Consider the following 13,817-nt stretch of genomic DNA (forward strand, 5'->3'; position numbering starts at 1 on the left):
AACTACACTCAACAAGCTAATCCCTCTGAAACTACTACATTCACACTTGTCCCCTTTTCCCTTGTAAAGTGGAACTATACAGGCACTCCTCCAGTCCTCCGGCACTCTACCCTCTCTCCAGCAAACATTAAATAACCTCACCAGCCAGTCCACCATCACTATACCTCCCTTTTTCAGACATTCTGCATGGCATCCATCCAGACCAGGTGCCTTACCTGCTTTCATCATCTTAACAACTGCCTTCACCTCATCCTTCCTTATTTCTCCTCCATTTTCCTCACTCATCACGGTCATTTTCTTAGCATTTTCCACTGCAGCTATCTTTCCCTCCCTATCCTTCTTCACATTTAGCAACTCCCTAAAATATTCTGCCCATATTCCCCTTACTGCCTTCTCTTCCATTATCATCTTCCCATCTGCACCTTTTACCTTTCCTTCTCTACTTGATTCGCCTCCTCTTGCTCTCTTAATTTCTTTCTAAAACGTCTTTTTATTACTTTCAAAAATTTCTGTCATACTCTTACCCCATTTCACATCTGCTCTCCTCTTTGCCTCCTTTACCTTTTGCTTTACTTCTCTTTTCTTTTCTTTGTACTTCTCATATGACTCCCTCGTCCTATTTTGTAACCAATCTGTGAAAGCTCGCTTCTTCTCTTCTACAACCTTCTTTGTTTCCTCATCCCACCATTCACTACCCTTTCTTCTATTTCCCCCTGTCCTTCTTGTTCCACACACCATCCTTGCACACTTTATGACTCCCTCCTTGAACCATCCCCATTCCTCCTCCACACCCAGCTCCACTCTATCCTTTACTCCCTCCCACTCCTCCTTCAGCTTCTTTTCGTACTCCTTCTCCTTTCCCTTTTCATTCAAAGAGTTCACTCTAAGAACCTCCCTACCTTTTGTCCCTTTCCTCTTTCTCCATCTATCCTCCACTCTCAACTTACCTTCCACCAAAAAATTATCTGATATTCCCCCACCCTTTCCCCTTAGCACATGTACATCCTTAACTCTTCCTATCATAATCCTATTTACCACTACATAATCCATTAGCGCTCTATCTACCACCCTTCCCTCCACCACCCTCTCCCATGTGTACTTATGCTTGACTTTCTTCCAAAACACTGTATTTGCTATCATCAACTCTCTTTCTAGACACATTTCCACCATCAACTCTCCACTACGATTCTTTCCTGGAACTCCACATTTCCCAACCACTCCATCGATTGGACCATTTCCTACCCTAGCATTAAGGTCTCCCAGTACTATTACATTGACATTTCTTCCTAACTCCTCTATGCACTCATTTATATCTATCCAAAAGGCCTCTCTTTCTTCTACACTCTTCTCACTGCCAGGCCCATATGCACTTACAAAGACCCACATCTCCTTTCCCAGTTTCACCTTCATCCATATTATCCTTGAGGAAACCTCCTTCCACTCCACTACCCGTTTACCTATCTCTTCACTTACTAGAATAGCCACCCCTTCCCTCCCTCGCCCTCTCTTCACTCCTGATAACCTCCCACTTACACTCCCAAACTTACACTCACCCTTTCCTTTCAACTTAGTTTCACTCAAAGCCAACACATCCATCTTTCTTCTCACAAACATACTACCTATCTCTTCCCTTTTACTCTCATCTGTACCACATCCACGCACATTAAAAGACCCAAACCTTAGGGTGCTGGTCGGAAAACTCTCAGACCCTCTTATGCCTTCTCTTTTTTGTTTAGGAATGTCCCCTGTGGGGCTACAAGGAAAAGGATGTCTAGTCCCAATCCCCATCCCTTTCTTCTCGCCTCTTACGATCCAAGTGGGAATACTTGGTGGCAGTATTCTTTTCTCCCACCACAGGGAATTCCCCCACCACAGAAAAAGAATACTCAGAGAAATGGTACAGGACAGCAACAAGGGGTTGGGGGACAGCATAACAGAGGGACAGTCGTAGTATAAAAGTGTCATCATTTCTCTATGAACAGAGTTTTCCTCTATCATAGACAAAATGATGTGTGGCTCTGGTCCGTAGGGGCGCCCCATATAGACCCTAAAGTATCAACTGCATGCTACTTTGCCACAATAACAAGCAGCCAATACCCCAGACGGGTATATATATATATATATATATATATATATATATATATACAGTCTATATATATATATATATACATATCTATGTATGCAGAATGCATTAGGAAGAGGAAAAACACACGTAGTCTGAGCGCTTTCGTGATATATTCACATTATCAAGGAATACAGAAAAGAGAGTACAAACAAGTTAAGACAAATGGTATAAATAGGACAAGTGAGACATTTATCCTCCTCTCCGAAGCGAGGCCGTGGAAACAGAGACATTTAGTCACATTAACTTTAAAATGTGTACTATCTATAACATTGACAATATGTGGATCTAATTTATATAATCCTAAATTATTATTAATAAATGGTTATGATTGTATTTGATGATTCCTGACTCTATAACATTTCTTTGTGTTATATCTTTACACTACACAATTTCTGAACCATTTTCCCAGTCAATAGGATGGTCAAAGGGCTACCTATAGTGAAGTCATAAACCTTTCAAAGGAACATAAGCCTATAGTAAGCCATATGGAAAATACCTTAAAGAAAATAATAAATGCACAATTAGCCATCCCTTTTCATGAAGTGTAAATATATATATATACATACATATATATATATATATATATATATATATTTATATATATATGTATGTATGTATGTATGTATGTATGTATGTATGAATGTATGTATGTATGTATGTATGTATGTATGTATGTATGTATGTATGTATGTATGTATGTATGTATGTGTGAAAGTAAGTATGTATGTATATATCTATATACTGTATACATATATATATATATATATATATATATATATATATATATATACATATATATATATATATATGTATGTATTTATGTATATGTGTATGTATGTATATGAATGTATGCCTGTATGTATGTATGTATGTATATGTATGTATGTATGTTTGAATGTATGCATGTATGTATTTATATATGTATATACTGTACGTATGCGTTTATGTATGTATGTATGTATGTATGTATGTATGTATGTATGTATGTATGTATGTATGTATGTATGTATGTATGTAAATATTTTATATATATATATGTATATATATATATATATATATATATATATATGTATGTATGCATGTATGTATGTATGCATGTATGTATGTATGTATATATGTATGTATGTATGTATGTATGTATGTATGTATGTATGTATGTATGTATGTATGTATGTATGTATGTATGTATGTATGAATGTATGTATGTATGTATGTATGTATGTATGTATGTATGTATGTATGTATGTATGTATGTATGTATGTATGTATGTATGTATGTATGTATGTATGTACGTATGTATGTATGTACGTATGTATGTATGTATGTATGTATGTATGTATGTATGTATGTATATATGTATGTACATATGTATGACCCGTCATCCAGGAGGTGCTCAGATGAGAGGAAGGGTGGGAGGGGTGTGGAGTGTATTTGGGGATGAAATGGGTGGGAGTGTTTTTATGCCTTTCCCTTTTTGGCTACCTCCCTTGAAAGGGGGAAAAAGCCTTGGTACATGTATGTATATATATATATATATGTATATATATATGTATATGTATACATATTTGTATATATAAATATATACATATACGTAGTATCAAAATCTGATGTTCATTCACAATTTTTTTTTTTGTTTATCTTCAAAGGTTTCTATTTAGTTACGAGCAATATAAACTGAGTAGATTTATATGATGCATGAGGGTGAAAAAATATGTTTATTGAAAATGGAGATGATGGCCAAGAAGAGCATGTTTTTCTTATCTGTGGTGAATATTGCTTTTCTAATAGCAATTGTTAGATGGGTGGTGAGGTAATAAGACCTTGAAAGAATATATTTTCATTATCTGAATCACTAAGAAATGACATTGCACTTCTGTTTTCAATTTGAGTTCCTCCAACTAATGCGTATGCAGTCCAATTGAAAAAATATTTTCTTTTATCTATTCGTTTATTTGTTTATGTATTTATTTCATCTGTTATTTTTTATCGATTTGTTTTTATCTTTGTATGCCAGCCTCCAGTGACAAAACCTTCACATGCACAGGCACCCACACATTCCTTTCAATCTTGATAAGTGCGTGTAGGAAGAGGAAGTTTAGAGTCTTCTTCTTCTTCTTCTTCTTCTTCTTCTTCTTCTTCTTCTTCTTCTTCTTCTTCTTCTTCTTCTTCTTCTTCTTCTTCTTCTTCTTCTTCTTCTTCTTTTTCTTCTTCTTCTTCTTCTTCTTCTTCTTCATCTTCTTCTTCTTCTTCTTCTTCTTCTTCTTCTTCTTCTTCTTCTTCTTCTTCTTCTTCTTCTTCTTCTTTTTCTTCTTCTTCTACTTCTTCTCCTCCTCCTCCTCCTCTCGCTCCGTCTCCTGCCTCCATGACGTCGACAGAATTTTATGCGCGTGGTAATCGAGAAACCTAGTGTTCTATTTTCTATGGAAAAAAAACTGTCCAACTTTTGCATTTGCTATAATATGTTTATCCTCTCTATATTTCCAGATCTATGACCCTGCTGAACATGAAGAAGAATGACGAGCTGCCTTCGAAAACTAAAGATGAAAAGAAGAGCCAAAGAAACGTATTGTCTTACAAGCAAACAGAAGGTTCAGAATCTAAAGAAGATTTCTGCAGTTACGACTATAAGGAAAAAAGTCATAACAAAGAAGGAGAAGGGATACGAAAGGAAGAGGAAGAAGAAGATAGTGGAGGAAGAAGAGGCGAGGCTAGAGGAGGAGGAAGAGACGAGGGAGAAGGAACAGGAGGGCAAGGAAGAGGAGGAAAAGGAGGAGAAGTCAAAGGAGTAAGAAATGTTGGCCATGGAGGAGAATCAAAATTAAAAAAGACAGCAGACGATTCCGTTCGCATCTGCGACTTAGAAACCCCTAAGGTCTTCAATCAGGAAGATAACCGACAAAAGAAGAGAATTGGATTTGTTGAAGGAGAGGATCTAAACTCTTGGGCTCAAAACGACATCAGCGACCTTCTTGATGATGCTGACTCTCCAACCTGGGAGGTCAAAGGGCAACTCAGACTCCAAGAATACGATATCAGAAGTGGAGGAAAAAGGGAGGTCATCCTTACAAAGGAAATGGAAATCGAGATTCTTGGCAACGAGGACGACATTACGTGAGTACTTTGGAATTGAAAATACATAGTGAAGGACTACTGATTCAATGTTTCATTTGTTTTCTCCTTGCAGCAAAAAAATTCGAGGCAATATATCCAGAAAACTTTAACACAATTGATTACTTGTTATGTGCATGTACATACATACACACACACACACACACACACACACACACACACACACACACACACACACACACACACACACACACACACACACACACACACACACACACACACACACACACACACACACACATATATATATATATATATATATATATATATATATACATACATACATACATACATATACCAAGGCTTTTTCCCCCTTACAAGGGGGGTAGCCAAAAAGAAAAAGGCATAAAATCATTCCCACCCATTCCATCCCTGAATACACTCCACACCCCTCCACCCTCTCTCTTATCTTAGCACCTCCTGGATGACGGGTCATCCCTGCACCTTGTCCACTGCCCTGGGTCAGAAGCAGTGTTGCAAGACGCAGCACATCCACAGCAAGGCCGCTTCATTAAATTGGCGACCCCCTTCTCCGTCCCCCCATTGCATAAAATGAGAGGACGGGGAGAAATTCCTTCGGGCTGCGTCAAATTTTGCTCACACATACTACCTCAGCCCCCATCCCCCCGCCCATTCCACCTCATGCAATCACAACATCATCCATATACAACCATTCTTCATTCACTCCTGTCTTCTGTCCTCTCCCGTCCTTCCTCAACAGACATTCCCCTCTTCCTCAAAGCCTCCTTCACCCCATCCATCCACCTCATCCTAGGACGTCCTCTCATGTTCACTCCCTCCACATCTGCCTTCCATACCTCTTTTACTAGTCTTTCTTCACTCATTCTTATGTCGCCCTGGCTGTTCAACTTATACATGGATGGGGTAGTGCGAGAGGTAAATGCAAGGGTAGTGGGCAAGGGATTGGAGATGGTTAAAGAAAATGGAGAAAAGTGGGAGGTGAGCCAGCTGTTGTTTGCGGACGACACTGCGCTTGTGGCAGGATCGGAGGAGGGATTGAGGAAGTTGGTGGCAGAGTTTGGGAGAGTATGTGATAGAAGAAAGCTAAAGATAAATGTGGGTAAAAGTAAGGTGATGAGATGTACAAGGGGTGAAAGTGGTAGTAGACTGGAAGTGAGCATTAAGGGAGAGCGACTGAAGGAAGTGGATAGTTTTAGATACTTGGGTGCAAATGTGGCAGGGAAAGTAGAATTGAAAGTGGAGGTAGAATCTAGATAGAGATAATCTAGTAAATGCATTGGTGGATTAAAGAGAGTAAAGAGGAATAGACAATTTGGAATCGAAGAGAAGAGGAGACTGTATGAAGGAGTGATTGTGCCAACAGCACTGTATGGGCAGACACATGGAACATAAGAGAAGAAGAGAGAAGGAGTTTGAATGTGTTTGAGATGAGGTGTCTGAGAAGTATGATGGGGGTTACTAGGCTAGATAGAGTGGGAAATAAGGAGGTGAGGAGGAGAACAGGGGTGGAAAAGGAGCTGGGAGATTAGGGTTGATGAAAGAATATTAGGATGGTTTGGACACATGGAAAGAATTTATATATATGTATATATATATTTATATATTTGTATATATATATGTATATATGAAAAGATTTGGAATCTGTGATCCATATTGGAAAACTGTAAACACCAGAGAAATTAGCCACTAGAGTACAAGAACACCTACGTGCAGTAAGGCGAGGAGATCCGAAATCGGCCCTGTACAAACACACTACAGAACACCAACACATAATTGATTGAGATGGAGTGACAAATCTACACAAAGAAAATAATAAAAAAAAAAAGACTACACTTGGAAGCATGGGAAACTAAGAGCAACTGCATAAACCGGTGCATTGATCTCAATCCTATTTAACTAGGCACGAGGAGTAACGCAGGCTAATTCCTTTGTTCTGCTTTCTAGTCTCTGTCTGCTTCTTTTCGACTTGTCGTTTGTTCACCAGTTGGCTTTTGGCCGACCTCCTTTCTCGAAAGCGGTCTCCCAATGCACCTCTTCGACTCCTCTTCCCGTGACTTTTGTCCTCCTTTTCAGTTTTAGTTTACTTCCTTTTTTTCTCTACGGATTTTCTTTCTTTTTATCTTCTTTGTTCTTTTATTTGTCGGATTGTAATGTAGTCACTTGTTATTGAGACCTGTTCCTCATGTTCCCCACTTCCTATTTTGGCGGACATTTGGTCCAATTTCATTTGCATCTTTGGATTATGTTCTGGTTTTACTTTTGGGTTTCGTTTTGATTTTCTTTTTTCACACTTGCTTTATGTTCACTGCCATTTTCTCTTTTTATTTTGGTTTTATTTGTCTGGTTGTAATTTAGCCGTTTGCCCTTGACACTTCTTTGCGGACATTTGGTCCACTTTCATTTGCGTCTCTGTTCTATGTTCTGAAGTTTTTACGTTAGTGTTACGTTTGAGGCTTTTTGCTACACTTGTTTTTTGTTCACAGCCATGTAACTTATTTTATTTGTATTTTTGTAGTGTATTTTGTTTGATTGTAATTTAGTCGTTTGTTCTTGACACTTCATTTCGGACATTTGGTCCACTTCTTTTTACATCTCTGTCCTATGGTCTGTTGTTTTTTACGGTAGTGTCACGTTTTGTTACTTTTGTTTCGCTTGTTTTATGTTCACAGCTATGTAACTTATTATTTGTATTTAGTTTTATTCTAATTAGTATCAATACTTCATTTCTATTATAATATATTCATTATTGTAATGAGGTATGGTTTGTACATATTATTGAGAGGGTGAACTTTTCCCAGGTTTACCATTTCGGTGATTTATAAGGAGTTCACCATTTTGTATCTATTATACCCCCTGAAGACGATTCCTGGACGGGAATCGAAACGTCGGGCAAATTTACCCTTCAATTGAATGGTGTTTACAATTTTCCGAGAGAGAGATATATATGTATATATATATATATATATACATATATATGTATATATATATACGTATATATATTTCTATATACGTATATATATTTATATATATATATACATATGTATATATATATATATATATATATATATATATATATATATATATATATATATTCATGTATATGACTCAGGAGGCACGGTGTCATCCTCCTCCCAACATTTTCCAACCCTTGTGAGGACCAGGTATTGGGCAGGGTCGTCGATCAATCCCATTGAGGAGTAACCGTTGGAAGAGCAAAGGTCACGCACCTAAATGAAAACAAAACTGAAAATACAAAGATTTGCAGTATAGTATACTGACCTCGCTTCCAATAACAGATGTGGCTTTGGGTGTTTCCGTGGAAGCTTTCTTCAGCGTCTGGCGCGGCCCGAGGTTTACCTACTGGCGTTCAGCATGGTCGCTCTCTCCAAGGGCGTGTACTACACCTACAGCACAGCCACCATTTCCACAATCGAAAGGAGGTTCAACTTTCCAAGCAAGGTTTCTGGTAAGATCCTCTTGTTATCTTTCGTTGCTCTCCTTTATATCATGTATCATAATCTAATATGACTTTCTTATATTTTTTGTTGTTTATGTATGTATGTATGCATGTATGTATGCATGTATGTATGTATATGTGTGTGTGTGTGTGTGTGTGTGTGTGTGTGTGTGTGTGTGTGTGTGTGTGTGTGTGTGTGTGTGTGTGTGTGTGTGTGTGTGTGGGTGTGTGTGTGTGTGTGTGTGTGTGTGTGTGTGTGTGTGTGTGTGTGTGTGTGTGTGTGTGTGTGTGTGTGTGTGTGTGTGTGTGTGTGTGTGTGTGTGCGCGTGTATGTGTATGTGTATGTGTGTGTGTGTGTGTACATATGGTGAAAAAGAAATAATTTCCTTTCCCAATTACATATATTTTGATATAGAATTTTTTTTACCTACATTTATGATTAAAACGTAGATCATTCCTCATTCTCAAAATGCGCAGTGTGAACAATGATTAGGTTTTACCGCCTTTGCATATGTAATGAACACAATCCAATTTTTACAAGAGCTTTGATATACCATGATTAATCGGTCGACTTCTATACCCAGCAGGTAGTGTAAACAAGAAACTATTATTATACCTCCCATGTACATATAATGGTACCAGTAGGCTATCATTTGCCTTTAAAGATAATCCCTAGACAATAGTTTCTTTTCGGCATGGATAGGTATTGTTTTACGTAGACAATTTTATGCTCTTCTGGAAAGGTATGACAGACATACTAGACTCCTTTTCTTCTCTGGACGATGAGGTGTCAGTTTGTATCTTCTCATCTCCATAGTACGACCAAGACAACAGACTCCTTATTCCTACATATCAGTGTGATGAAATCAACATATAAATTATTCTATGGCCTTGTTAGTATTTTAAAGACAATGGGCCTCTTTTCCAAATCAAATGCTGCGATATAATCAACACGAATAAATTTAGTGAACCCCACGTTCATTAACAAAAACAGTAGACCACTGCTCTCAAATCTGCGGACGAGATAAGATCGCCTCATAAAACTTCCATTGGCCCCTGCAGGCATCATCAGCACGAGGAACTACGTGGCCCAGATCTTACTGTCTGTCCATGTGTTCTACCTTGCTGGCCACGGTCACCGTCCCCGCTGGATTGCCCCGGGCATGACCTTTGCTGTCCTCGCCTGCTTCGTGGTCGTCCTGCCCCACTGGTTCTTCGGCGCCGGGGAGATGAGTGAACTGGCAACTGCGCTCGGAGGATAAGGATGAGGTGATCTTGAGGTGTCGCCTCGGCAGCAACTGGGAGTTGGAGGTAAGACACCGAAGAAGAAAAGGTCTTCATCGATACCCACTGCCCTAAATCGCTCCACAACCATCAGGGCTGGATGATAGAGGGCTGTAACTTTGTATGGTGTTTACCTGATCATTTTCTCACCCTGAAAAATAACCTTTCTACCTGACAAATATCATAAAGCGTTATTATCCTTCTAACTTTGGATGTCTAAAACCTATGAAAACTAGAGTTCCTCAAAGCTGAATAGAATAGTCTGTCTTTAGTCAGAACAAAATATTTAGATGTGCCATTTGCGTAGTCAGTGTAAAATATTTCGACAAGAATTTACATATCACCCTAAGGACCAGTGTTTCCATCAAACCTAACAAAATTATTTAGCAACAGTAAGAAAAAAAAACACACATAAGTATAATACTGACTTATCCACTTCTTCTACAGGCATGGCCGTATGCGATGGCAATGTCACTACAGATGACTGCAACAGTAAGGCCATTAGTACGGAACAGTACACAGTATTTGTCCTTCACTACTTCGGACAGGTAAGTCAGTCACGTTAGCATCTGCATCCTCCATGTGTGCTACCTTAAGCACCTTAATTTATATGAACTTGACTGGTCGACCGCCATACATATATACATACACATATACATACACATATACTTATACATATATATATACATATACATACACGTATACCTACACGTATATGTATACATATACGTAAACGTATGTGTATACGTATACATATACATATACATATACATATACATATACATAAACATATACATATACATATCTTTTTCAACCACATATCACTTTTGATTCCATACCATCGCAAACGAGACTGAGAGTCACTAGAAGGAAGCATCCGTTGGAAATTGAAACGTAGACGAGCCAAGGATTTGAACCCAGCTACCCCGTAACAAAGTTACATTGACGTAAACCAATACGCTATCAAGAGAGATATAAGTAAGTTGAGTACAACTTTCTTATATTTGTATGCTCGAATTACATACACCTACACGAAATATCGCATTCAACCCATCTCCGCCATGATAGAGCATTGGACGTATGTGCGCGTGGGAAAGTTTATACATACACACTGAATGGTTCCCAGTGATCAATTGATTGATCACTGGGAACCATTCAGTGTGTATGTATAAACTTTATACATACACACTGAATGGTTCCCAGTGATCAATTGATTGATCACTGGGAACCATTCAGTGTGAATGTATAAAATTTCCCACGCACACACACGTCCAATACGCTCTATCATGGCGGAGATGGGTTGAACGCGATATTTTGTGTAGGTGTATGTAATTCGAGCATACAAATATAAGAAAGTCGTACTCAACTTGTATCTCTCTTGATAGCGTAACGGTTTACGCCAATGTAACTTTGTTACGGGTTAGCTGGGTTCGAATCCTCCGCTCGTCCACGTTTCAATTTTCAACAGATGCCTCCTTCGAGTGACTCTCAGTCTCGTTTGCGATGTTATGGAATTAAAAGTGATATGTGGTTGAAAAAGATATTAACTGATCACTGGGAACCATTCAGTGTGTATGTATATACAAATACATACACGTATACATATACGCATACGTATACGTATACATATACATATATATAAACATATACATACATATGCACATATACATACACATGTACATATACACATATACATATACATATACATATACATATACATATACATATGCATATATATATACAATATATATATATATACATATATAAATATACGCATATGTATACATATGCTACATGTTTATATACGCGTACACACGCTCACGAGAACACATACATATATGCGTACACATATACATACATATAATGCTATTTAAAGATATTTGTATTATATCGATGTTTGTCATTAGTTTTTTCTTTTAAATTCACATTCTTCCGGTAGGTGGTGTCTGGTTTTTCTCAGCTGGTCTTTGACACAGTCGGATATTCGTATCTAGATGAGGCCGTGTCAAAGGATCGAGCGCCTCTCTACTTTGGTAAGTAGTCACCTAAAATGCCCTAGGTGAAACAAGCCACACCCCTTTTCTTCCCTGACCAATCACAAACCCATGCGAATGACGTGCATCCAGTGAAGGGGGTGCTCGCTGATTGCAGGAAGGTTGTGATTGGCTAGGATATTGAGAAGGCGTGGTTTGTTTCACCCGGAGTTACGGCAAGGACTGTGAACTGTAATGGCATTTACTGAAGTCTGACATAAAGGTCATACATTTTTTTTTTTTTCAACTTGGCAGAGTTGTTTTTTTAAACGTAATTTTGATTAAACATGAGATTATTTTCATGAAAAATATTAAGACTAAAGAAATCTAATTATTAAGAGATCAAATGCAATAAAGAATAATGATTACAGAACATCCTTTAGAGAAGTTATCTTTGCCAGTTTGAAGTGAACAAGATAGGCTAGTATTTTAAGATACAATCGTGATTTAAATTTGATATTAAAATAATTTTCAAAAGAATAAAACAAAATACAAACACTGTTGACGAGGTAACGAACAAATAAAATTCAAATGTCTTTAATAGCCAGGGAACAAGGCTATCATGGTTTCTCACGAAAATAATTAGTCGTTGTGCAAACCTGCTGAGCCTGGTTTGGAAATCCTGAGGTGAATAATGAAACTGACACCTCAGGAGGACCAGAGAGGACGTGTCTTTCGTCACGTCGCTTATGTCGTCACTCTCCTTACAAGAGCTCAATTTCCAACCAAGAACTCTGAGAAAGGTCAGGAGCAGTGAGAATGGCCGGTTCGCGGTATCATGTGTAAAGATTTTGAAGAAAAAGATATTATAAATCTAAAGATTAAACCATATTAGATACCCACTAACTTTAATCCAATGTAATGATTCCTTTGTGTTTTGTAATAATTTTCTCCTACGAGGGGAGAGAATAATCTAGACTTACTTTTAACTGATGATGAGCACCAAACAGGTAACGTAAAAGTGGGAGATAATCCAGGCTCTTGCGATTACCAAGAAATAAGATGTGTTCTTATTACAGAGAGAGTAACACCACAATAACAGAATATCTTTATCTGGACATAAATGTGCACGTATTCAATAACATTATCTATATAGATGTCAAAAATTCATTTTTCTTTAAATTCTACTTTCATTAGATGTTCAGAGTATTAGTACCTTTACTTCCCTAAAACATCTAAATCTTACGCTTAGGGTTAAATACAAAAGTCAACAACAACAAAGGGAATTTTTTCCTGCATCGTTATGCTGAACGCGTGTGAGCGTTTGCGAAGTGCGAGAGCCCTTCCCGAGCAAATGAGAGAAGTCCGAAGGGCCCACAATTCCTTGTCTGACATCCTATACCGCTGGGGGTATGTGAGTGTGTATGCGTGTGATGAACAACCTACACAATAAACAAAGAAACTGATCAAGAACTATAAATTATTAAAGATTTGGCCATATGTTGATGCTTTTATTATAAAGGGATATTTTCAGCGAGAAAAGGAAAATGCCCCATACACGTCTGTACACTATAAAATAATGTTTTAAAAATGAAATGGATAAAACACACACACAAAAAATCATTCAATCTTTCCTTACAGCTGTAATTGCATCCATAGGATGTTATAGGTCTTCCGAAGTAGAATTGTCTTCATTTTCATTTTCTTCTACTTCTACTTTTTTTTCTGTTTATTTGTCTTCATTATTTTTCTTCGTCTTTTCCTTCTACATATACTTCGTCTTCTTCTTAGATTTCTTCGTTTTTTTCTTTTTTCTTTCTTCGTCTACGCCTTTTTTCGACTTTTTCTCAGATCTCTTCATCGTCT

At 37.8% G+C, this 13,817-nt stretch overlaps 1 protein-coding gene across 1 annotated transcript in view; it reads left to right on the forward strand.

Moving 5' to 3' along the window:
* The window catches only part of LOC143034833 (uncharacterized), a 15,089-nt gene extending 6,324 nt beyond the window's left edge, over positions 1–8,765 (forward strand). Inside the window, exons 3-4 of the mRNA XM_076201178.1 lie at positions 4,611–5,237; positions 8,534–8,765. Coding sequence (XP_076057293.1) covers positions 4,615–5,237; positions 8,534–8,765 — 855 coding nt within the window. The 5' untranslated portion in view covers positions 4,611–4,614. The remainder of the gene's footprint in view (positions 1–4,610; positions 5,238–8,533) is intronic.
* Positions 8,766–13,817: the final 5,052 nt, after the last annotated feature.

This window comes from Oratosquilla oratoria, chromosome 18, assembly GCF_046742065.1.
Source record: "Oratosquilla oratoria isolate Oo_2021 chromosome 18, ASM4674206v1, whole genome shotgun sequence".
NCBI classification, from domain to species: domain Eukaryota; kingdom Metazoa; phylum Arthropoda; class Malacostraca; order Stomatopoda; family Squillidae; genus Oratosquilla; species Oratosquilla oratoria.